At 46.3% G+C, this 24,480-nt stretch overlaps 1 protein-coding gene across 1 annotated transcript in view; it reads left to right on the plus strand.

Annotated features, from left to right (window-relative positions):
• Positions 1-24,480, plus strand: part of NLRC5 (NLR family CARD domain containing 5) — a 65,944-nt gene that overhangs the window by 18,968 nt on the left and 22,496 nt on the right. Inside the window, exons 6-22 of the mRNA XM_059825073.1 lie at positions 896-1,196; positions 4,607-4,669; positions 7,878-7,946; positions 9,203-10,958; positions 12,827-12,910; positions 13,283-13,366; positions 13,451-13,534; positions 15,235-15,324; positions 16,205-16,255; positions 17,182-17,247; positions 17,964-18,047; positions 19,038-19,121; positions 19,521-19,610; positions 20,224-20,289; positions 21,319-21,396; positions 22,132-22,215; positions 23,304-23,387. Of these exons, the coding sequence (XP_059681056.1) occupies positions 896-1,196; positions 4,607-4,669; positions 7,878-7,946; positions 9,203-10,958; positions 12,827-12,910; positions 13,283-13,366; positions 13,451-13,534; positions 15,235-15,324; positions 16,205-16,255; positions 17,182-17,247; positions 17,964-18,047; positions 19,038-19,121; positions 19,521-19,610; positions 20,224-20,289; positions 21,319-21,396; positions 22,132-22,215; positions 23,304-23,387 (3,218 nt within the window). The remainder of the gene's footprint in view (positions 1-895; positions 1,197-4,606; positions 4,670-7,877; positions 7,947-9,202; positions 10,959-12,826; positions 12,911-13,282; positions 13,367-13,450; positions 13,535-15,234; positions 15,325-16,204; positions 16,256-17,181; positions 17,248-17,963; positions 18,048-19,037; positions 19,122-19,520; positions 19,611-20,223; positions 20,290-21,318; positions 21,397-22,131; positions 22,216-23,303; positions 23,388-24,480) is intronic.

Below are 24,480 nucleotides of genomic sequence, written 5' to 3' on the forward strand. Positions count from 1 at the left end.
TGGATCCTCAAATGTCCAAACTTTGTGGTCACTACTGGTTTCAGCTGATGTTGCTACCTAGAGATGAAAAGCTCCACAGCTGACACCAGGGTCAAAGACAGAGCTTCTAGATCTGGGACCTATATAACTGCCTGCGCCCTTTCATATCTACATCCTGCTCTGTTATTATACCTAGGCATCTGCACCGAGTGAGGCAACTGCATATAGGCATGCACTATGCATTGGGGTGTCACTGTGTGCTGAAACGCTGCCGCTAGCAGATCAGTTCTTCGTCTGGGTATGGAACAGAAGCCACCTTTGCATTTGACAACTGAGAGGAGGCTGACCACACAAGAATGCAGGTAGGAGACCATATGTGCATGGCTTTGCTGTTGGAAGGAAGTAGAAGTGGAGCGTGACATTGTCACCAAAGCAGAAATGAGTTGTTCATCCCCACAAAATGAGCAGCAAGAACACATGCCTGAGCCCTTTGTGCAGGGAAATATCTTGCTCTTAGACTCCCATGCCTCCCCAGAGGCTCTGCTGCATCTGAAAGATGCCTGAGATGTTATTTTTGGCAGATGGCCACCGCAGCAATACAGACATCAACAGAGCTTCTCCCTGGATGATGCCGGAGCGACTGACTCGTGTTGTTTGCTCCTGTCCCTTGCAGTACCACTGCATTAGGCACTGTGCAGACAAGCACCGTGGTCCTTGCACCATGTAATGGCTGGGCTGGGTTTTGCCACATGACGTGGTGAGAGTAAGGCAGATAAGAAACGCTGGGTTGGACCAAGGGGTAGAAAAGCAGATCTAGTCATCAAGGGCTGTGCTGGCTGCTCGACAGCAGGGCTGTGTGGGTGAACATCTCTCACTCCTGTGCCCATTGCTACCCTTTCTGGTTTCATCCCTCTAGCCTCCATTTCAGAACGATGATCTAGACCTGGAGGCAGCCATAGCAAGCGCCCGCCCCCAGCTAGTGGAGTTCCTCAGTCACCGTCCCGACTGGCTGCTCACGACCTCCCGGCGCTTCCTCCCAGGGGTGGCCCTGAATGGCCTGGATGGGATCACCGACCACAGAGAAAAAGTCTCAGTGCTTCTTGACCTGCTGGAGAAGGCTGGCCAGGCCACCTGGAAATGGTTTGCACAGTACCTCTGCATGGAGTGCGACCTCCCCTTGGACCTGGAGATACTGCTCATCAGTTCTGTGGGAGAAGGTAACGGAGATTGGGCCAGCTTCCTCTGACTGCCTCCAAACACAGTCAGCGCCATGGGCCCCCCATAGCCAACAGGCCAGTCTAGACAATGAGACCACCAGTGCCCTCACTTGCACAGGCAGTGCCTCGTCACACAGAATCACTAAGGTTGGAAAAGACCTGTAAGATCATCAAGTCCAACCATTACCAAAAAAAACCCCAACCCAACCCCCCAAAAAACCAAACAAAACCAAAACAAAACAAAAAGCCACCACCCACACCACACAACACCATGCCCATCAAACCACGCCCCACAATGCCACGTCCACACGTTCCTTGAACACCTCCAGGGAGGGTGACTCCACCACCTCCCTGGGCAGTCTATTCCACTGTGTCACCACCCTCTCAGTAAAGAAATTTTTCCTAACATCCAGTCTGTATCTCCCCTGGTGCAACTTGAGGCCATTTCCTCTTGTCCTGTCACTCGTCACTTGGGAGAAGAGGCCAACACCCACCTCCCCACAACCCCCTTTCAGGTAGTTGTAGGGAGCGATGAGGTCTCCCCTCAGCCTCCTCTTCTCCAGACTGAACAACCCCAGCTCCCTCAGCCGCTCCTCATCAGACTTGTGCTCCAGACCCCTCACCAGCTTCGTCGCCCTTCTCTGGATGCGCTCCAGCACCTCCATGTCCTTCTTGGAGTGAGGGGCCCAAAACTGGACACAGGATTTGAGGTGCGGCCTCACCAGCGCCGAGTACAGAGGCATGATCACCTCCCTGCTCCTGTTGGCCACACTATTTCTGATACAGGCCAGGATGCCTCAGTGAGAGGGGGCAGTTCTCTCTGTGGTGTCCCGGCAGCTACAAGCCTTTTTAAGCAAGCCACTTGGTTTAAAAAATGATCTGACTTTCCTTCTGGTTCACCTTGTCTGTCTTTCACTGTAATCTCTGGAATAAGATCAGTTCCTCCAAAAATAGTTATTGCAAGCAAACAGCAATAGTTCACATTTTCAGATGTTCTTTTTCACCAGTTGTGCTACGCCTTGCTGATGTTGGTGGGCACTGTCTTGGGTCTTTCAATAAGACTTGGCCTGATTTGAGGGTGGAGGGTTCTGTGGACCTTGTGGGAACATGCATGGTCATATCATCTGGATTCCTGAATTGGAAGTGTCCCCAAGGGACAAGGTCCCCCCAAGGGGGACACTTTGCCCAGAGTAAAAATAGTGTTCTTGAGACACTAATTGAGTCTATTTGAAAAAGGTGCGCTGTGCTGTAGGGCTTCCCGGTTGCTTTTTGTGAGAGCGGAGAGCATCACGATAGCTGTGAGAGAGAAAACATTGATGCCATAGTAGCTCAGGAGTTTCTCGATGGCAATGATTGTCTTAATCAGCAAATTTAGCTTCAGTCCATATTTCTTGGTGAGAAAGTTTATTTTGCCAAGTTTTCTCTTCCAGATTTCTTGAAGGAAGGTTTTGAAACAGTTGAAATTTGTTGTGGTATTTTTTTTTGGAAGCACAACTTTTGACTTAGAAATGGAAGTTGAGGTAAAAAAAAAAAAGACATAAAAAGCCAAATCCAATAAAAATTGTGTACCCCCTCTTCAGTAAAGCTGAGCTGAAAATTTTTGATAGGTTTATTTGAAGAAGAAAAAAATACAACTTTTTTGTTCCATGGATTTCTAATTGATATTTTTTATTTTCCTGATCCAGAAAGGCAAGAAATACGGAAGTCTTAAAATACTCACACCACAAGAAAACAACTTCCCCATATCTTTCATTAGCAGTTGGAGGCAGCGGCTTTAGAGAAAATCATGTGGTCCATAAAGAGTGCGGTCAATACGCTGCGTGTTATGTTGTGGACTGTAACACAGCGTGCACGTGCTCCCTTTTATGAAAGCCTGTGGCACTAGCTAAGCTCTGCCTTACTGGATTACTTTATCTCGTTATTAATTCTTTCCTGTTAACTTCATACTTCTCAGGAAGTCTTACATGCTGAGTCCTCAGCGGTACTGTCTTTCACATCTTGCTTGCAGTAACTTGTTGTTACTTGCATCAGTCAAACAGATGCAGCCTTTGGTAAGCAACTGCAGCAGCAATTACTTTTGCAGAGATGAAACGGGGGAAAGACAAGACAAACAACAGGGAACAAGGACTGATGGGGGGCTGAAGCCGAAAGAGATTTCAGCCTTTTAATGCTGTGGCATATCATAAAAGAAGACATCTCTTAAGGTTTTGGACTTGGCTTATGCTGGTTTAACTGTAGTATTAACAGTTTAGCATCACTGATCTTTCTGAAGGTGAATTGCTTCTGGTTTTGCTCTAGGGGTGGCTTTCAGTTAATCCTGACCCTCTGCATAGCTGTGCGGTGGCAGAGGCTGTCCCAAGGGTGTGGGCAGGAGTTGGTGGTTTGGAGGAGGACAACACAGGACCACACTTTAGAGTAGTGAAGCAATCTTAGCTTAGGCAAGATTAACCATTAGATTGCCTTAGCTGAAGTGACTCCTAGGGAAAGGAGTTTCTGTCTGCATGGTGAGCGAGACTGGAGAACCGATGCGAGCTAAAACCAACCTGAGGGGCAGCCCAAGCATTGCTTGGGATGAGTAGTGGAGAAATTGTGGGATCAAGTCTTCCAGCAGCAGAACTGGCTTGCTTTGCTTTACATGGCACACAGGGCAAGAGTCAGGATATTTGAGCTGTTGAAAGGATTTTGAGTGAGGCCGTGGCGCAGCACGTTTGCCCATTTGGAGCCTTGTTCTTTGTCGCTTCGTGCTGATGCTGGAGCTGGAAATACCAGAGTACTGGCCTGCACTCCCATCTGGGAAACGCTGGAAATGACAGTGAGAGGAATTAATGTATGAAGGCTTCACATCTGATTTTGGAGAGCGATGCTTTCAGGCATGAGTTTACCTGAACAGAAGAGTCTGCGGACTCCTGTTTGGCCTGAGCAGGATCCCCCTCTGAAGCTCTGTAAACATTGTCTGTGGGGCTGGCTGTGCTGAGTGGGGTTTTGTGGCAGCTTGAGATGTGCGGCGAGTCAGAAAAGGCACTTGACTGGGCTGCTAACTGACTCTGCCAACAGTTTCATCACAGAAACATCTCCTTTCCAGGAACGGTCAAAAGTAGGGCTTCCCTTTTTGGCTGCGGTGTGTTTTTTATATCCGCCAAAGCTGCCCATGCTCTGAGTTTATATGCGTCACAGAGAAAAGTTGCTTCACTCCTCCCTTGAATGCAGAGGTTAACTGTATTTTAGAGCAATCTGAAAGGAAAAGATTAGATGGGGAGCCTGAAACTTGGCTGTGTAGCATCAGCCCTTACACTGAGTCTTGGTTTGTGGTTGCAAGCTGCTTGCCCTTTGACTTTGGCCAGCAGCACCCCAGATTTCAGGAGCAGGACTCTCGCAGTAACTGTATTTCATTTCCAATCCCACTCCTTTAGGTAACTTAAGCCAGAAACAAGAAGCATGCACAGATGTGAGTGCCCGGTCGCCTGTGCCAAAAGGTAAGGCTGGAACAGACCCTGGGGTGCTATGCTCTTGGAGTTTATCTTCTTTGTCCATGGGCTGGGCAGGGCTACAAATGTCCCACGTATTGGCCACGGTGCTGGCAAGGTGCGGGGAAGCCACCGCAACTTCAGGTTTGATTTTTCTGTTCTTGGTGCTTTCCAGATGAACCTCCCCTGTTTCATTTTCTCTCCCTGAATTTCAGAAAAGCCTTATTGTTCCTGACTCTGCTAAGAAACTCACTCATTTTAGTTTCTCTACCAAAGGGAATCTCTCACCCACTCTGCAAAATCCTTGCGTTTTGCGCTTTTACTGTGGTTGGTTCATTGGTAGGTGGAGGAAGTTGGTCTGGCTTTTAATGGAAGAGCAGAAAGACTATTCAGGAGTTGATCCATCAGAAACTGTTGCAGAGTTGTCAGAATCAGAGCTTAAAAGAACGGATAGTAGTAGTTCTAGGGCTGTCTTCAGAGATGAATTTGGGACTGAGGCCTTCCTACTCGGTGCAGATCATGAAATGAGGGATTTATTTTCAAGGTTCCTCCTCTTCCCCTGGCACTTTGCAGCGGCATCCATCAATGTCAGTCAGAAGCCTTTGGTGCAATGTGAAAATACTGAGGGTATGCGTCACCACTGAGCAATGTCCCTGGGCCCTTATATAACAGCTGCTGGAATAGTGGAAGCTGCTAAATTCTGAGTTGCCTTCTCAGTCACCAGGTATTCAGTTTCCAGAAAATGAAACACCAGCCCTGGTCCTCCCCATGTGAAGAGGCACAGCAGAAAGAGAGAGAAAGGATGTGATTCTGGCATCCAGCTTTGTGAGAGGATAAACGGTGGAGGTAGCAGCAAAATAAATCCCAATTATCACAGAATCATAGAATCACAGAATGGTTTGCGTTGGAAGGGACCTTAAAAATCATCCAGTTCGAACCCCCCTGCCACGGGCAGGGACACCTTCCGCTAGACCAGGTTGCCCCATCCAACCCGGCATTGAACACTTCCAGGGTTGGGGCATCCACAACTTCTCTGGGCAACCTGCCAGTGCCTCACCACCGTTGTGGTGAAGAATTTCTTCCTAATATCTAATCTAAATCTACCCTCTTTCAGCTTAAAGCCATTACCCCTTGTCCTATCACTACACACCCTTGTAAAAGTCCCTCTCCAGCTTTCTTGTAGGCTCCTTCAGGTACTGGAAGGCTGCTATAAGGTCTCCCCGGAGCCTTCTCTTCTCCAGGCTGAACAACCCCAGCTCTCCCAGCCTGTCCTCATGGGAGAGGTGCTCCAGACCTCTGATCATCTTCGTGGCCCTTCTCTGGACTCACTCCAACAGGTCCATGTCCTTCTTATGTCGGGGGCCCCAGAGCTGGACGCAGTACTCCCGGTGGGGTCTCACCAGAACGGAGTGGAGGGGCAGAATCACCTCTCTCGACCTGCTGGCCACACTGCTTTGGATGCAGCCCAGGATACGGTTGTCTTTCTGGGCTGCCAGCACACACTGCTGCCTCATGTTGAGTTTCTCATCAACCAACACCCCCAAGTCCCTCTCCTCAGGGCTGCTCTCAACCTGTTCTCCGCCCAGCCTGTGTTTGTGCTTGGGATTGCCCCGACCCACGTGCAGGACCTTGCACTTGACCTTGTTGAACTTCATGAGGTTTGCATGGGCCCACCTTTCAAGCCTGTCACAGTCCCCCTGGATGGCATCCCTTCCCTCCAGCAAGTTGGCCGCACCACACAACTTGGTGTCGTCGGCAAACTTGCTGAGGGTGCACTCAATCCCACTGTCCATGTCGCCGACAAAGATGTTAAACAACGCTGGTCCCAATACCGATCCCTGAGGTGGTTGTGGTCAGTCTTGGAAAATGCAGAGCAGCTTTTCACAGCAGTATATCTAGCTCTTTCACCTGGTGCTCTCTGGCCAGCTGAGCTCATGGAGGCTGACCTGGCAGCTGGCTTTGCTCACAAGGAAACTTTCTGTGGAGCTGAGATGTGTCTAGTCATTGAAATTTCCTGCTCCTGCGTTCTTTCAGGTCCATCACACAGGCTTACCCTGCTTTGAGTGGACTTAAATCCTAAGGAGGAGTGGCGAACAGTTGAAAGAAATTGGGCTGTGGGCTTTGCTACAGCATGTAGCTGTGGTATGTGGTACTGCTATTTGGTTTATCTCTGCCTCAGATCTGCCAGGCTTCTTTCATATGCTCAGAACCACTTCTTCCATGCACTGCGTAACTTTGCAGTGCTTATGGTGTAAGTCTTTGATGAGGCTCTCTGTAGGCTTTAATGCTCTCTTTACTTCTGTATGCTCCTCCAAACCCGGAATTGCACATACCTCTTTCTTTTTTTGCCTTCCAGCAGCTGTGCTGCCGGTAGGGTCATTTCCTAGGATGCATTTTGATGGGCTGTTATGATAGTTTTTTGCTAAGGTTCTGGGACTGCTTAGCACTGTGCTTCTAAGCAAATGAGGGGATTGAGCAAAAGGATCTCAGCATCATTTGCTAAACCTAACACATTTCTTGCAAAACATGCCTTTTAAATTCACGTTGTTTCCTGCAAAGATTTTCAAAGCCAGGCTTCTACCAGAAGCTTGTCCCTCCCTATTTCTGATGTCCCAGCTGCTGTTGGCTGAGAACCTGGTAAGGTTTGGATATTAATAGCTCTGTGAAGCGCAAAGTCATCTTCCAATATTAGATAAATTTTGAATCCTTGTAGCTGATCTTGTGTCCCATGGAGGAGGAAAGACCTGCTTGACTTCTCTGCAAAAACACTCAAGTGGATAGAACATGGAAGTAGCAGATCACACGGTGGCAGGCAAGATTAATGTTATCCACTAGGAAAATCTATATAAACAAACTGAAGTGTTGGAATTAATTGCCTGGAGAAGTTCAGGGAGCTCCATTACTGAAGGTCTTTAAACCAGCCCAGACCCCTAGGTCTCTCCTGAGAGCTGTAGCATATTCTGAGTGGGACAAGAGGATGGATTAGCCTCATGACAAACCAGCCCAGGCTGTCCTTTTATAGCTAGGTGCACCTCTGCTTTTACTTTAACATTTGCAAAAGCAGTTCTGTAAACTCGGCCTGAATTTGCAAATAGTTTTGTCTCTGCAATTTTGCCTTTTCAGCTCCGCAAATGCTTTGCTGGAGAGTCTTGCCCAGCTCTAATAAGCTGCCATTCAAAATGCCCTTTTGACATGTTTCTGACTTTTCAATTTTCAGGGTTTGCTCGCCGCCGCCGTCGTCGCAGCAGCTCTGTGAGTGATAAGGTTGTTAAACAGCAACGACTGGGTATGTAAATGTTCTAGAAGCAGAGCAGCGGTATGGTTTCCTCTGGGGAAGGACCTATTTAACTTCTTTGCAGAAACACCCAAGAAATCAACCTCCTGCATTGAGGGAAACTTTTGTTTAGTAGCCGCATAAACTCTTAATGCAACAGGTTATAAAACATACAGACAACAGGAGCCGGCAAGAAACAAGAAACATCCATTTCCATTTCAGAGATGTATTAAATCTGCCTGAGAAGGGATGCAGATGGCATAGGCTAAAAACTCCCTTAAAGTGTGGTATGCCGGTAAAGCATTCAGTTGTAGGTCATCCCTGCATTTGTTTGCTTTTTTTTAACCAAATCAGGAGACATACCGACAATTTAAAACCCACTAAAGGCTCCACAGTTTCTCTAGCACATTAAAAACTCATATGATTTCAGCTCCCCCTAAAGTAGAGAAGAGTGATGACAAAGTCGAGGCAGAGTAATTCCAGGAAAGACTGGGTAGCCTGAGCAGACCTGCAGGCCATAGAACACCAGTGTCCACATCCTTTCCTTCATCATCTGCCCTCCTTTACCCTTTTCTACCTCTGCTTTTAGTCTTGCAACCCCCGGTCCAGCACTGCCCAGTGTCTGGTGGGAGAACACAGCGGGCATGGCAAAGCTGGCAGCTGTAGCTGGTCTGGAGCCAGTTTTTGACTGAAAGTTTGCATGCAGGAAAGTTCTTGAGGAGGTGCTCATGGGAGGCGAGATCCTACCTGTTGACAAAACTCCGCAAACTTAACAGCATTGAGGATAGGGTTTTTCAGAAGGTGCAAGGTGCCCTTAATTATCACCACTGTTCTCTCTTCAACAAAGAGATGCTGATACCATCAGGGATCTGAAATTCTCAAAGCAAAAGATATGTTTGTTCTGAGGTGCAGATAGCTGAGCAAGGGTGGCACGAGGCCAGCATGGGTGAACAGGAAGCTAGTGAACAGGGAATTATATGCATAATACACCAATACCTAATTCTCATCTTAAAGAGATAATAAGGTTTAGTTTTTATATAAAGCTGTTTTACCTTTTCCCTGAATTTTCTTCTTCTTTGGCCCCTGTGCAAAAATAGGAAAAATTATGGATTATTTTCATGTGTTCAAAATTTGTCATCTCTATCTAGTGGAGCAGCCTCTGATCAGGGCTATTGTTTCTCTGTCTATGAGTGGTAGTATTTTGGATCTGTCATGGCTCAGAACTAACTTTTTCACCCTCATACTCACTCTGTTGTCTTCTCTCTCAGATTCAGCTGAAAAGTACCGGCGTCTCCTCATCGATTCTGTCCGGCAGAGATATGGAAGCAGGAGGGCAGCAGGAGCAGCAGCACAGGAACAAACACAGCCACTGGCTTTTAACCAAGCCTTTGTCAACCTTGTCATTCGGCAGAGCAAAGCCTCCCGCTTAAAAGAGAGAACAGATAAACCCCGAGAGGATGTGGCAGGTGCTTCTGAACCAGAAGAATGTGTGGATACAGCTGTGAAAGTGTCAGATCTGTTTTGTAGTGTGGTCCCATCGGGCACGACGAAGGTGATCTTTTTGTTTGGTAAACCAGGTACAGGCAAGACCATGCTAATGCACAGGATTTGTCAGAAATGGGCAGAAGGTGTCCTACCTCAGTTTCTCTTCACTTTTCTGTTTGAGTTTCGGCAGCTGAATTTATTAAAAAGAAAATTGACTCTGAAGGAGCTTTTGTTTGACCTGTTCCTTCAGCCAGAAGACAGCTCTGATGCAGTGTTCCAGTACCTCCTGGAAAATACCTGGCAGACACTGATCATCTTTGATGGGCTGGATGAGTTTGCAGCTAACATAGACGTGTCATCCTCTTCTAAGGGAGGCCCAACTCTTACCTCCCGTATGTCCATATCTGAGCTCTTTGCAGACCTCTGTCATGGGAAGCTCCTGCCTGGTTGTACAGTGTTGGTCACCAGCCGACCTAAGAGACTACCTGACTCCTTATTAAACACGGTAGATCTGCTAGCAGAAATTTGGGGATTTGACCATGAGAAGGTTGAGGAATACGTCAGCCACTATTTTCATCAGCATTCATTCAAAGAACAAGCCATTGCTCACCTGAAGAACAACACCAAGCTCCTCAGCATGTGCTTGATCCCTGCTCTGTGTTATGTTGTGTGCATCTGTTTGGAGTATTTGCTCCTTAAACATCAGATGAGTGTGGAGCTTCCTCAAACTATGACACAGTTTTATATCAAAATGCTTCTCATCTTCATAAACAAACAGCAAGGAGAGCGTGCAGGTGGCGAGGAGACTCAGCTGAACTATAACAAGAAGGCCATTTTGGGTCTGTGTGATCTTGCACTGAAAGGCCTGGAAGAGAAGAAGCTTGTGTTTTATGTCGGTGATATTCCAGAGCATGTGAAGGAATTTGCTTCCTTGCATGGACTGCTGACTGTCTTTGAGGTGAAGACAAGTGGCACTGACCCAGAGGCTGGCTATGCCTTTGTGCACTTGAGCTTGCAGGAGTTTTTTGCAGCACTGTGTCTCATGGTAAGTAAGAATGTGGACAAGAACTACCTGAAGAAGAAGTTCTCTTTGAAGTCAAAGTGGACTTTAAAGAATGAGGCAAAGACTGAGTTCATGGAGAGTTTTCACATCTTTCTCTCAGGCTTGTCGTCAAAAGAGTGTAGGACATTTCTTATGCTGCTAGCTGAACAAGGTGAAGCTTGGGTGCAGGATAAGCAGGACACGATCCTGCAGTCTCTCAAGAAACTGGCAGCCACTCATCTGACGGGGCCTAAGGTCATTGAGCTCTGCCATTGCACATTTGAAACGCAAGACCTCAAAGTAGCCCAGCACATCGGGAGCCTGCTGAATTTCAAGTATGAGTTTAAAAATTTTAGACTGACACCTCTGGACATGTCAGCTTTGGTTTTTGTCATAAACTCGGGCCAGGATTTGACTTATTTGGATTTTGCGGGGTGTCTCATGGACGTTGACAGTTTGGAGGTTCTGGCTGGCTGTAAAAATGTAGAACACTTGAGGTAAACACACTGAGTGCTATGAGCTGGTGGGTGGAGAGAATGGGCTGAGGGGTTGGAAGGGGAAGCCTAGTTTTTGTATTAGAAGGCGGAGAAAGAAGATGTGAGAAATTCTGATCTGAACAGCATAACTTTGATACTGAAGAAATTTATGAAATAATGAATTTAGGAGTGATTGAAAGGATATTAAGGTGATAAATTAATTCTGGCTGTATTTTTCCTGTGTTTGTTTGTTTTGAATAAAACAGTCAAACAACAGGGTAGTTAGTGTAGTAGCTAAGAGAGAAAATGATGGGCATTTCTTGACAATACAAAGGCAGGGTGAGTCCTGCAAGCAAATGAGAAAGTTGTGATCTAAGTGAAATCACCATAAACCAGATGAACAGGAGGTGACAACTGCACTCCCAGGTGCTCTCTATCAGTGCTTTGCTGTAACGCTGGAAGGACTTTTCAAGGAGGATCTTTTGGGATCCTGTTGTGGAATGGGTCTCATTCTGTATTTGTGTGAATGACTTAGAGGAATATGTGTAGAGTTTGCTCTTGTGGAGAAGATGGGGAGCAGCCAGGGTGAGAATTACCTTGACCTTGAGGGAATGATGTTGTCTGCTGTGAAGCAGAGGAGCGGGAACAGAGATGTGAAAACTGCTATTCCTGGATATTGATACCATTTTAAAAAGGACAGTAATCAATTGTTCTCTGCCTCCATTAAGAAGAATAGGAATACCATTTAATTTACTGTTAGAAAAGCTTTCTGATGATACGTCCTAACTCTAAATTGCTAATGCAGGCACAGGGCAGTGCACGGAGTCCTCTGCTTTCAAAGAGCAGGTTAGGCAGATGCCCGAGGATGGTCGGGCTGTTCCCTTGCACTAGGAGAAAGGAACAGGGGATTTTTGGGGGTTCTTCCTCGGCTCATACGCACTCAAGTCCATGCCTGCTTTTGGTTATGGTCCGCACGATATGAGCACTCTGAGTACTGTCTCTTGGAAGGGTGGGCAAAAGGCAGTGGGACCCCAAGCATTTCAGCTGCATGTTGCTTGTACAGAACCTGTCTAAAGAAGAAGCATCGCCTCAGGCGTGTTCCTAATGACTGTGGGCCATGTCCATCATGCCACCGCACCTCTGCAGCTTGTTCCTGACTCCCTCTGGTTTAGGGGAAGGTGGCAGAGGCACTTAAGGCCACAGGGTCATAGGTGGGTTTCTGCCCTCATGGCCCCCAAACATGCTGTGGGAGACACGCAACCCAGAGGGCTCTGTACCAATACATCCCGTAATCAGTACATCCTGCAACTGATTCAAAGGAGAGCTTGTGTGCCTGAAAGCTTACCTGTTTGTTTGTTTTTTCCAACACCACCCGTTCCTTCTGTAGAAGAGGTACTTCCCCTAAAAACCTTGTGTCTTTTATATTTTGGACAACTCTGGCTACTCTGCCACCCAAATTTAAAGTATCTGGCCTGAAATCAACCCTCTTGTAACTCAGCAGCTCATCACACGGGAGCTGTTAGGCACTCACTGTTTGTATAAGTAGAGTTTGCCCCTGTGTGATCTCCCTTGTCGCCAGCATCCTGACTCTGGTGGGACATGCAATGGGGCTGACTCTTCATTTGTGGCAGCACTTACACATGGTGTCACTGTACCAAAAGGCAGAAACCGTCTTTTGAGGTATTTACAGTTGATGTGCAAGTTTAATGTTGGTTTTTTTTACACAGATGGGTGAAAAAAGAAAGATGTTGCAAAAAGGAGCATGATACCATAGCTCTTAAGAAAGAAATTCAACACTTTTTCTTAAATTGTGTTTTAACCTGCTCTGTGGGCTAGCTTATTTTGGTTTTTGTTGTGTTTACCTTTTTTCCCTTTTCTTCATGTTTTAGCTTTCGTAGTAGGAGATGTGGCGATGACTTTGCTGCTGCTCTTTCAAAGAGCTTACGCGAAATGGGGAGCCTGAAGAAACTAGAGTAAGTCTTTGCTTGTAAGGTCAGAGCCTTCTCTCCTTCCATCTGCCCTCTGTTTCCATCTTGCAGTTTAATTACATCTGCTCACTCAAGGCTGATCTGCTCTGTGCAGCACTGTATATAGAGTAACTCAGTGCTATGCAGAGCAGCACGGATATGTGTGGAGCTTGTTTTATGCTGGTATCAAGAGTATTGCATTGCCCTGGTTGAAAAGGAATATAAAGTTGGTTGCAGGTGGCAGAGTCAGGCCACCTCCTCTCCGTGTTGGTGTGCTGGGAGCGCGGCGCAGGCTCACATCTGCGACAGGCTTACCATGCACTCCGCGGGGTGCTAGTTCTTCCTCTGCTTGGTTTGAATGATTCTTTCTTTTTCCAGGTTGACAGGTGGGAGCATCACAGCTGAGGGGATGACTAACTTGGTCCAGGCTTCATCACAGTGCCTCCAGCTTGAGGAAATAAAGTGAGTGTGTTGTGGCAATGCCCCTCCAATCAACCACTCATTTTTTGGGGGCCTGGGCTACTAATGAGAATGATCTGTCTGCAGTTTGCAGGACAATCGGATACGGGATCCGGAGGTGAAGAGGGTGATGGACCTGTTTTCCAGAATGGAACAGCTGAAGAAAATAGAGTGAGTAAAAATGGCTTAAAACTGTTAAAAATGGTAGCCGCTATGAAGCCAAGCATAGCATCAGAGAGAGTTTAAATCCTCATCAGAGCAGAGTTGCTGGATGTCTCTGTAAGGGGTGACACTCGCTCTTAGAGATGTCAGTGGGGGATGTGGGGCACTAAGCTGAGGCACAGACATTTAAGTGCAAGCAGGGCTGTGCTGGAGGCCTGGCTTAGTTTGAGATAGACTCAGCCTCACAGGTGTTTTAAAATAATCTCAAGGGAGTCCTGGCATCACTGACACCTCTCCAGGAATTACAACGCATGTGCTCAGCTTGGTGCCTTGCATGACTTTTCCCTCTTCTCTCTTCCCCTTTCCTCACCTCTCTTCCCCTTGATCAGGCTCAGATTGAGATGCCTCACCTCTGCAGAAGAGAGAATGGCTCCATCCCTGTCTTTCCAGCCTTTTTGTTAGCCCTCTTCTCCTGTACTGCTTCTTCTAACACTCCTGTAACAGCACAGTGCTGAATGAGACGGACTGACCCGCTAGGAAAACTCCCAACGTGGATCTGCATCTTTTTAGGTGGAGAGAACCAGCCTGATTTGTGAATGGATTTAAAGCCTTTGGAACGCTAACAGGGGCAGTTTAAGCAGCAGCAGGCAAAGCAGAGCAGGGCAGAGCTGCTGCAATTGTTGGAGTCTCAGTGTAGTTCGCATTATAGGAGGGGGGCAGCCACAAAGCTGTGCTGCCCCTGCGGGAAGGCAAAGCCACAGCACTGCCTGCCCACCCCAGTTAAAAGAGAGTGACTCTGCCTTTAAAGGTCTTCCACATACCCCTGGGCGCAAGCAGGTGAACCCAAAATACCTGCAGTTATTGCTGGACCCCATCCCAGAACTAATTACTGGCTTTGCAGTATGATTGGAAGTGTTTAAAAGCATTTTGGAAAGAGGGAGGAAAGCGGGAATGTACCTGCTCCTCTGCTTTCCTGGGCGCATTGGAAAATGCCCACAAAGGTTGTGGGAAATGCCAGTGTGTCCCCAGTGAAGCAGCTTATCACACGGAAAAGGTAAGAAGCCAGTGCCATTTGTAAGCCTCATTCCTCCACACATTTCTATTACACACATACAGCGGTGTTGTCATGGGTGATTCCTTTGAGGCTTGCAGGAATGGTGCTCTGTGGCCCTGAGCACAAGCAGAGGATTTGTAGAAGCAAGACCTTATGTTTCATATTTAATGAGGTTCAACAAGTCATGAAGCAGAATAAACATGCAATTAAAGAATAAATCCATAGAGGGTGCTAGTATTGTGTCTTCGGGGATGTTTTAAATATGAGGGTTTAGACCACGCTACTTAATATGCCGTACTTAAATTGGATTTGTTACAGCAAGAGTTTAACTGCACTGCGGGCTGGTTGTGTAATCATACAGGTATAGAGTACATTCCGTACATAACCCAAAAACGGTTAATGATTCTTCTGTTGTACATAGAGGAAGTATCTGTGATTCTAAATTCATGGGAGCTGTAGCTTGCAGAGGAGAACTACGATCCGAGAATGCTTTTGCTGGGTCCTAAATGCAAAATTCTGAAGTTTTGGAGAAATCCCCTAACTAAAAGAATGTGTGCTTCAGGGTGTTTGGGTGCAGAGCAGAGGGCATTTATGTAACAAAAGAGGGTGCTGTTGGGTCCAGCAGCTGAGGTTGTGTTCTTCCTCATGTTCACAGTCTGAGCAACAACGATCTTTCCTTGAATGCTGTTCTCATTTTGGCAAAGGAAGTCATCGCGTGTCAAAATGCTACTGAACTGCGTGTCAGGTATCAGTGTACGAAAGCTGTTACAAAAGCAAATATGTTGTCTCTTTAGATGCTGACTTTTTAAATGGACACTGTTTTACAGCTTAATTGTTGGCTAATCAAAGTCAACAAAAATTAATTTTAATCCTTTTTGTTTTCTGTCTGAAACAAAATTTGAATTCATCTTATGATGGACTTTGTATTTTTTAATAGGTCATTTTATCCTTGGTCTGTAAATTGATTTGCAGGGTGTAATATTTCTTCATATATAACAGAATTTAAACTCGCTTTTAAGCTTTGCAATGAATCAACCGGGAAATTCTTTACTAGCTAGCATAAATTTGCTATAAATCAGCTAAGTTTACGGAAAACGTGTGGATTTGAGTAGCTCTAGCTCTATATTCCTTTAAATTACAGGTTTTGGTGTTTTCATAGGTCCAGGATGACAGAGAAAGGGTAGAATTTTTAAATCCTAGCTCTTATGGTTGTCTTATGTTGTAAGTTTAACAGGCCAAATTAATCCTTGGTGTAACTCAAGGGAAGACAAATTGCATACAGCTTTTTCTTATTTACTGTGCTGGAATGGAGTTTCTACTGAACCTCTTTCCAACAAACTGCTGGTCTTGCAAAAAAAAAAAAAAAAAAAAAAAATCCCAGCCCAATCTTCTTAACTGTCTTACTCCCTTGTCTGTACTACACCTCAGTTCAACATGCGGAGTGTCCTGCTGCCCTCTAGCCACATGGTTGCTCGATTGCTCGCCTGTGGCAGCGTGCTAGCATGGCAGATGTCAAGGGTCTCTTTAGCATCCAGGCAACAGCTTCGGTCCTTACTGAGTGCCCCTACTAAAGGAATGACATCCTTCCACCTGGGCCCTAACATTGGCTTGGATCTCTTTTTCAGGAAGGACACCGTGATTATATATTTTTCTGGCCCACCTGGGAAAGTTCCAAGGTGAGAAACTGCACTTGGGATTATGCTGTATTCAGTTAATGCTGATTCAAACCATCAGCTTGGTGTCACTATAAACCACTCCAGCAACAGAACAGGTTATCTCTGCCCGTGCATCTGGCAGAGCTGCATCCACCTGAGCAAGGAGAAAGGTCAGCAAAATAGCTGGTCTTTGCATAGACCTACCAGCCAGTTCCACAAAGGCAGCGCCTTAGTGCCTGCGTAAGCTTGAAGTGCTATGTTTCTGTTGCAAAACTGCTGAAAAACAGTTGAACGTGAGGATAAATGAAGGAAAAGCCTTTGCTCCTTCTCTGGCTGGCTCCTGTGTTCTCCCTGCTTGTGCATACTTTTGAGGGAAGGGTGGATTTGACGTTAATTAAGAAACTATGAAAGAATCTCCTGTTCCCTGATAAGGAACTCACTTTGCCCTGTGTCGTGCAGTCCTCGAGGGACCTCACAATATTTGGCATGCATGTGTGAACTGGCTCAGCCAGAGAACTGGCGAGATGTTCAGTAACAGCCTGGCCCTGACTCAGCTAGAAACTGCTCCAATTCAGATGCCTGAACATCCATCTTGTGCTGTTATAGGCACCCTGGCGCAGGTGGGTGTCTTATCCCTTCCTGTGGTGGCACAATCCCACATGGAGGCAAAACATCCTGCATCTTAGTGTAGTGCCTTTGAATTGGGGCTCAGTTATCAAGTTGATTCAAATACACAGTGAAATCCCGTGTGGACACCCCCTGTGCTCCCATCTGCTGATGGAGGTCGTCTGGCTCTTGAAAATCACTTACCCTTGCATGGAATGCTTGGTCAGAACACAGACCTTGTGGTTTCTTCCAGAAAACCTCCAGAAAATACTAACCAGCGCCCAAGTCGTCAGGTGTTTTGTGAAGGCATATTAAAGACCAAATATTTTGCTTGTTTGCAGATCTTTGGATTTGAGCTGGGAAGAGCATAAGGAACATGTAATTCCAACTAGACATGTGAAGTTATGGTAAGAGAAGGCATTGAAATTCCTGCTGGTGAATGTGATTTGCAGATGACAGGTACTACAGAAGGACAAGCATAGCAGCTGTGTTGGTACTTAAGGACAGAGGATATTTCCACATACGAAAAAGTTTGAAATAAACCTGAATCAGTAAATAAAAATAACAATAGAAAGCCCTATCTGGCCCAGCCAGTGGCTTTATTTCTTGTGTGTTGTGCTCTACAGCCCTAGAGAGGCAGAGTTCCCTTGATAATGCCCATCTTGCCATATGTTCTTATAACTACCAAAGGCATGAGCCATATAGTTTTCTTTCTTGCCTGGGCTCCAGAAGAGAGTAGTGTCTTTCTCAAAATAGAACTCAGGCACGTTATCTGAGCATGTTAAAACCGGGAAATGGCCCTCCCTTATCTCCTTCTATTTCCCTCACTACTCTGCACAACAGGAACAATTACATCCATCCCCTTCTTGTGGGTGGTGGTACCAGGCGGCTCTCACACAAGGTGTTGCACTTGCACAGCACTCGGCAAGTGCGTTCCTCTGCACTCCTTTTGCAGCACCGGCTACAGAGAGACAGAACAATATGCCCAGGATTGTGTGGCAGAGCAGAGAGTAAAACCTCCCTCTCTTGGTGCTGCTTGTGTGTACCCTCATTTGGAAAGAGACACCAGAAATGCCTGGGCCCCACTGTCCCCTCACTGCTCATTAACCCTTCCTGTTCACAGCTTGCAGGATCGCAGTCTGTCTTCCCAACATGCGAAGGAGATTGTTTCCATTCTCCAGAGCTGTCCCTGTCTCTCTGAAGTCGAGTAAGTGCCTCCTTTCCTTCCTGTTGAGTGGCTGCAGGCGGGTGGCGGGGAGCAGGGGATGTTACATGTAGAGGGCAGTGAGACATGGGGCCTGACCCCAAGGAGGGGTCCCAGCACTCTGTGTTGTGTCTGGTGGGATCCTGGTTAGGGATTTTTGGTGAAGTTCAGCAGGAGATGAATGCTGACCAGCCTTCGATTCCTGTGGCAACTGCAGCTTCTGGCTCCCTGGGACTGTAACCAGAGATGCCAGTTACAGAGCAGACCCTGCTAACGAAGCACTGCTGCACGTTGGAGGCAGTATGGAGCCGTCCCAGAGGCATGGCTCCTCCAGCAAATCCTCTGAGCCAGTGAAGGGACATGGATTGCTTCTGTGTTGTCCCTTTTGCCTTCTAAAGCCATCCAGCTCTGTTGGGAGAAGTGAGTGGAGGAAGGCAAGAGATCCACTTCATAACCTGCACATTGCAATGAGTATCATCCCTACCCTTCCTTATTTGCCTGTATATGAGGCCACCTGGATTTGGCTCTAAAGCTCTCCGTCTAGCCTGTCTGCCCTGCAAAATGCAGGAATATCTGTTGCAAGACAGTTCAGGCCAGACTGTATCTTGAATTTAACTGCACCTCAAACCCCAGTTTTCTAGCTCACTGACTTGAATTGGGATCTGGAGATCTTTGTCATCCAGTGTTTTCTGCCTTCCTTTCTTCCTTCCAGGAGGACAGTAAACACTCACTCATTTGGTTTCTTGTTTTGTACTCCCACTTAGGTTTTCTAAAGTAAGATGGTTTGGGGGCTAAAGCATGAATCATGTTGTCCTAGGGATAAAACTCTTTGTCTCAAGTTGCTTCATGCAGAGATAAGCAGGGAAGATTGATCTGGGACAGAAGAACAGTCCAGGCAAAAAAGCAATTGTAGGAAAGGGAAAGCAAGCAGATTTTGAGGGCTTTGTTGTTCATACCGTTCAAAACATCCCCACTGACTGGAAAATGCCTCAGTTTATCAGGTAACAAGCTTGGAGATGAAGGCTGCAGTTGCCTGCTGGAAAGCCTCCCTTGGATATCAATTTCAAAGAAGCTGGAGTAAGTGTGCCTTGTACAAAACCAAATTGCCCTCTTGAGCCTGGCAAGGACCGTACAGAGCTGCTGAGCAGGGATCCAGGAGGCAAGGGCCTCACCCGGATCAGTGCTACAGAAGCAGCTCTGAGCACTCTTAAGGAAGGATGAGACTCAGCCCATGAGACTGTTCAGGCTGAAGTTGGTCACCTGCTCAGAGCATCATGCATGAAAACTGGTCTGAATGCATCTGAAGTGCCCTTTCATTAAAACCCCTTCCTCAGGAGTAGTGGTTCTGTGTGTTTTCCACCATGCCACTTCTGAAGGGAAATGGGTTCAAGCATGCAGCACACCGATGACCGCTCCCACTAGGACAGACCTATGTGATTTCAGTGACGAGCTAATTGCCTTTTTTATCTTTCTTAGTCTCAGTCAAAACCGCCTCTCTGTTAATGGCATTTGCAGTCTGTTGAAGTCAGTAAATACCTGCCAGAAGATGATGGAGGTACAAGTCAGGTATGTAGATCTTGAATCATTCTTGAGGTTAATCCCAATGTACAAGTTTGAGAGTTAAGTTCTGAGGTTTTTGTTGAGTCACCTCAGAAGTGGGGTGGGTGAAGAGCATGTCCAAAGATGATTACTAACACTGACACTTGGTAATACATTGCTGTAAGCTGGTTTTATCTGAGCCATCAACCAGAATTTGAGAAGGTACAGAACTGTGTGTCCTTTCATGCGTGGGGGCGGTTTTGGACCCTTTCTGTCTCTCTGCCCAGGGAAGTTTTGGAGAGAAGGTCTCTTTGGAGTATGAGAACTGGTGACATCTCCTGGAGTGGAGATGGAAGTTTGCTCCTATTACTCTTCCTTGGAAACCCCCTGGAGTTGAAGTGTAACAATTTTGTCCACACTTTCTCTAATGGTTCAGAGAAACTGGGTCATCTGATATTGCATAGCCTTGATCCAACCAGGATTTAAAACTAATGGAGATTGTTTTTCGCTTGCTTTGGGTGTGTTTTAAGTGATTGGTGTCACCAAAGAGTTTTGCAGAGCAAAATCAAGCATTCTTAAAACAAGAAGTCCTGTAAATAACCCAAATGTGACATTGATTGATTCCTTTTCTTCTTCACAGCCTTTGTCATGAGACTGCAGTCCTGAGGTTTGCAGAAGGCGGAGAGTTTGCTTCTCTTCCTGCTAGGTAGAGTGTGTGTGTGTGCACGAATGGTTTCTCAGCATCTCATTTAGTTCTTACAATCTGTTTAGGTACCAAGGGTGACAATTCATCTCACAGCAGCTCTTGCCCCCCCTCCCCTCTGAAGCTAAATGTAGTACTTTCTCCTGGTTCTCTTAGCCACTTTGGAAGTTGTTCACTGCCTTCTATAGTGTTTGATTATGTTTTATGTCTCTAGGGGACATTTCAACCCACAGCATCCTAAGCAAAGCAGGCTCTTTCATGACAGCTGTACTATCTGATAACAGTGAACAGTAAAAAACCAAGCGGAACCCCACACCTCCAAACCAAATTTGAAAAAGATTCACAGATCTCTGCATGCTTAAACCATGTAGTTCACTACAATATGCATTCTGGATCATGGTACTCCTAAATCAAAATAAATTTGGAGTTATATTTTTCCCCTCAGAAAGTTATGGGTCAAACCAGCTCAACCCAAATGTTTTGTTTGAGAAATGGTTTCCTGTTGCTCCTGGAGCTGTAGGTTCATTTATTTATGCCCTTGTTCTCCATGGACTGAGCCCAGTGTAAAATAGCGTTTCCCACAGTACACCTGCATTTAGCTGGGGAGGAACAGCAGGGCTATCACGGGATGCAACGCAGTTGTCGTGGCTATGCTAGAAAGAAAGACATCCTCAGACACATGATCTGTGACTCCTTTAAGGCACCAGGTGACATTTCAAACTCAGATATTTTAGGATTTGGCTGTTCCATTTATTTATAAATAGGGTTTTGCACAGACGTGGAGTCTTTTCACAAAACATGCTGAGGCAAAAGCTGAATTCTCTATCAGACTGTAGCTTAGATGAGAAATCTCTCTTCTCCCCTTCTCCCCAGTTGCCAGCATGCTCAAGTGTTTGGTTAATTACTGAAAGGAAGAAGAGCTTGCCTTTGGCAAGATACGGGTGTGGGCTAGAGCCAGGGTAGCCCCAGGGAGCTGCCAAATTGCTAAAGCATAAATGTTTTACCCTTGTCTGGTTTGTGGTTGCTTACTAGGGAAGACCCTGTGTTCTTTACTGGTGACCAACAATACGGAGAGGAAAACCAGACACCTACTGCTTCTAAAAAAATAAGGTACCATGGCAAATTTTCATTGTATTTCATGCATGTTCTGTCTCTGGATCCTATAGCTGATGTAACCTGCCTCTCCATGGTGAATCGCAGGAGAGCTGGTAAAGGGCCCTTCAGTCAGTCATTTATCACTGTGTTCACAGTCCCAGCTTGCAGCAGTAGAAACTCTGTGGTTAGCGTCTGTGGCCAGCATCTGTGGTCTTCTATAGGAGTCAGAAGGGATTGTGGGTTGTGTATCTTATTCACAGATTGCTGTGGTGATTGTGCAGTTACTGCATCAGCTCCCGTGTGGGAGTTGGGGGAGCTGGTGGTGTCAGAGCTTGTGATCTTGGGGGCGTTCTCTACTGATATTTGCAGAAATGCATCCTAAGCTGGACCTGTGTTCAGATGCACATCCGATCATGCTCTTACTCCAGCACAGAGTGCGCCTGTCTGTTTTGTAGGCTGCAGTGAGGAAGGAAGAAATTGTGCCTAAAGCCTTCTAACCAGGACCTTGTTGTGCCACAAGTTTTCTTTACCTTGTCTCTTTATTCTCTGTTTGCAGACAAGAGCTGAAAGTACAGATTGACAGGTGTTGCAGACAAAAAAAAAAAAAAAAAAAAAGAGCAAGATATTTCAAGGGGATTTTTTATTTCAATATCATCTTCTCGTTTATTTTCTGGTTTTCTGAAGGAGTGAAGCTTACAATCTTGTTTGCAATCCTGCAGACCTGGACTATTGATTTCTCTTTCCCCCTAGGCTGACAGACAGTCGTTTTCAAGCCAGTGACCTGGAGAAGCTGTGTGCAGTCCTGAAGGAATGTAGAAGCATCTCCAAGCTGGAGTGAGTCCTTCTTAACTCTTATGGTCTTTATTTGCAGTTCTTTGGGATATTGAGAAAATGCCACTTGTTTTTTCTGCAGTGTTGTATGGAGAATGTGGTAGAGATGTAGCCTTTTGAAAGGTATGGCTTTATATGGGCTAATATCTTTTGCCAAGGAGACATACATCCTTTGCCAAGGAAACATACAGTTCTAGTGCTCTCTTAGGGCAAAGGTTGCAGGACATAAATCTAGAAAGGGCCTGTTTGATCACTTAGCCTGACTTCAGGTATTGCAAAAGCTGTAAAACCTTGCCCTGTCATTTTTGCCTTTGGGCTATTTGGGAGCAAAGCTGCAGAGCATGAAGAATCCCACCTAAAACAAGGGTGGCAGCCTGTCTTTTTGCTGGTGATCCCACATACGGTGTGCAAGGACCTTCGGCACCAAAGCACTTTCGTCTGTTAGCACTGTGTGTGTGGAGTCATCCTGTTTGCTAACCCCAAGAGGTGAGCAGACCCAGCCTTGATGGAAAGGCTAGCCAACGCACCCCCCCACAACTACGTTTTGAGGACAGAACAAGGACCAGCACAAGCATGTGGTCTATGTACCACCACCTGAGGGCTGGCTATTCCCTTAGGCCTGGCAGCCTGTGGAAGAGATTTTTAGCCTTTGCGCTTCTTAAGCAATCATATCCCTTGATCTCACCTGGGCCCATAGCCCATTGTAATCCTTAGGCTCTAATATCAGAGCCTAGTATCCTTCTCCAGGACTAACCCATGGCTCCTCTGTTGGGCCTGTCCAGGTGGATAATTTCTCAGAGCTGTGGACTTCTGGTCCCTGCTAACTGCATTAAAAAGCGCTGTCAGTCCAGAGGGGTCACTTGGTGGACGTGAGGAAGGGGTGAGCCCTGAGCTAGGTTTCTGGGTGTCTTACGTTGGTTAATTCCAGTCTCTGGTTTCATGTAGGCTTTAGTTGTCAGTGGAGAGGGGCAGTGCATGTGTTTTTTGGATTAGGGTGCCTGTGTTCTGCTTTCAGAGCTCTTGTTACTAAGAACTGATTGTGCCTGTTGTTTTTCTTCTATGAAAATTAAATGCTGTTCTTTAAATCCTAGCCTATCGAATAATTACCTGGGAGACGAGGGACTTCTGCAGCTGTTTCAGTTCCTCCCGAATTTGAAAATGTTAAGTTCTCTCAAGTGAGTAGCTCCTGTTGCCCTTACTCATGGATGGCTTTTTGTGGGAATATTGGTTGTGGAAGCACAAGCCACAATTGGGAAGGGCTCTTGAGGATCAAGTGCAGTTATATTCTGTGTCTATCGAGGGTAGATCCACTGTGCTGTCTGGTCTGTCCCTACCTTTAGTCCAGAACAGATTGACTCCACTTCAAGCTTGATTGAGATCAGTGCTCGAGAGCCCCTGTACTCAGTCCTCCATGAAGGAGACAGGTGATCTTGTGTGCCGTTGTGGTGCCTGGTTTATAAAACACGCTGAGATATTTAGCAGGCCACTGAATTTTCCCTCTCTCGGTTCCTCATCGAGAGGGAGAGCAGTCCTTCCTCTCCTGAGGTGGGCACCTTTGGAAAATAAATGCCGGGGAGCTCCAGCTTCAGCAGTGGAGTCTGAATTCGGCCGCAATGGTTGGCTTATGTTTGTCTGGGTATTTTACCTGGCACTCGCATTGCAAGTGCACTGTACAGGACTGTGGCTTAAGAAGCATAGCACCATTCTGCTTTATGGAAAGAGATATTTATTGTTCCTGTTTGATTAATTAAACTGTTCTCAAGCCAAGACTGTTCCAGTTACTGACAGTCTGCAGCTTCTCTTCATTTCACTGCAATGAAACACACTGCTGTTACTTATCTGGGTTTTTTTCCCAGCATCAAACACACTGCCCACAGTCACACTAGATTCTGTGATAGACTAATAGACCTGAGCATGATCTTAGTTAGTGTGGGTTTTGTACTGCCACAACTGCACTTTCAGCCAAAGAGTTGCTTTTGCCTTGTATGGGTGTCTTGAAATACAAGGAATTCCATTTAACCATAAGAAAAAACTTCTGTGGTGAGGACAGTCAATCACTAGAACAGGTTGCCCAGAGAGATTGTGGCTTCTCCATCTTTGGAGATATTCAAAACCCAGCTGGACGATGTCCTGAGCCCTCTGCTCTATTTGACCCTGCTCTGAGCAGGAGAGTTGGACTAGATCATCTCCAGAGGTCCATTCCAGCCTCAATTATTCTGTGATTCTCTGAACTCTAGAAGTGAGGGACGAATTTGAAAAATACTGGAG

The sequence above is a fragment of the Gavia stellata genome, chromosome 15 (genome assembly GCF_030936135.1).
Source record: "Gavia stellata isolate bGavSte3 chromosome 15, bGavSte3.hap2, whole genome shotgun sequence".
Classification (NCBI taxonomy): domain Eukaryota; kingdom Metazoa; phylum Chordata; class Aves; order Gaviiformes; family Gaviidae; genus Gavia; species Gavia stellata.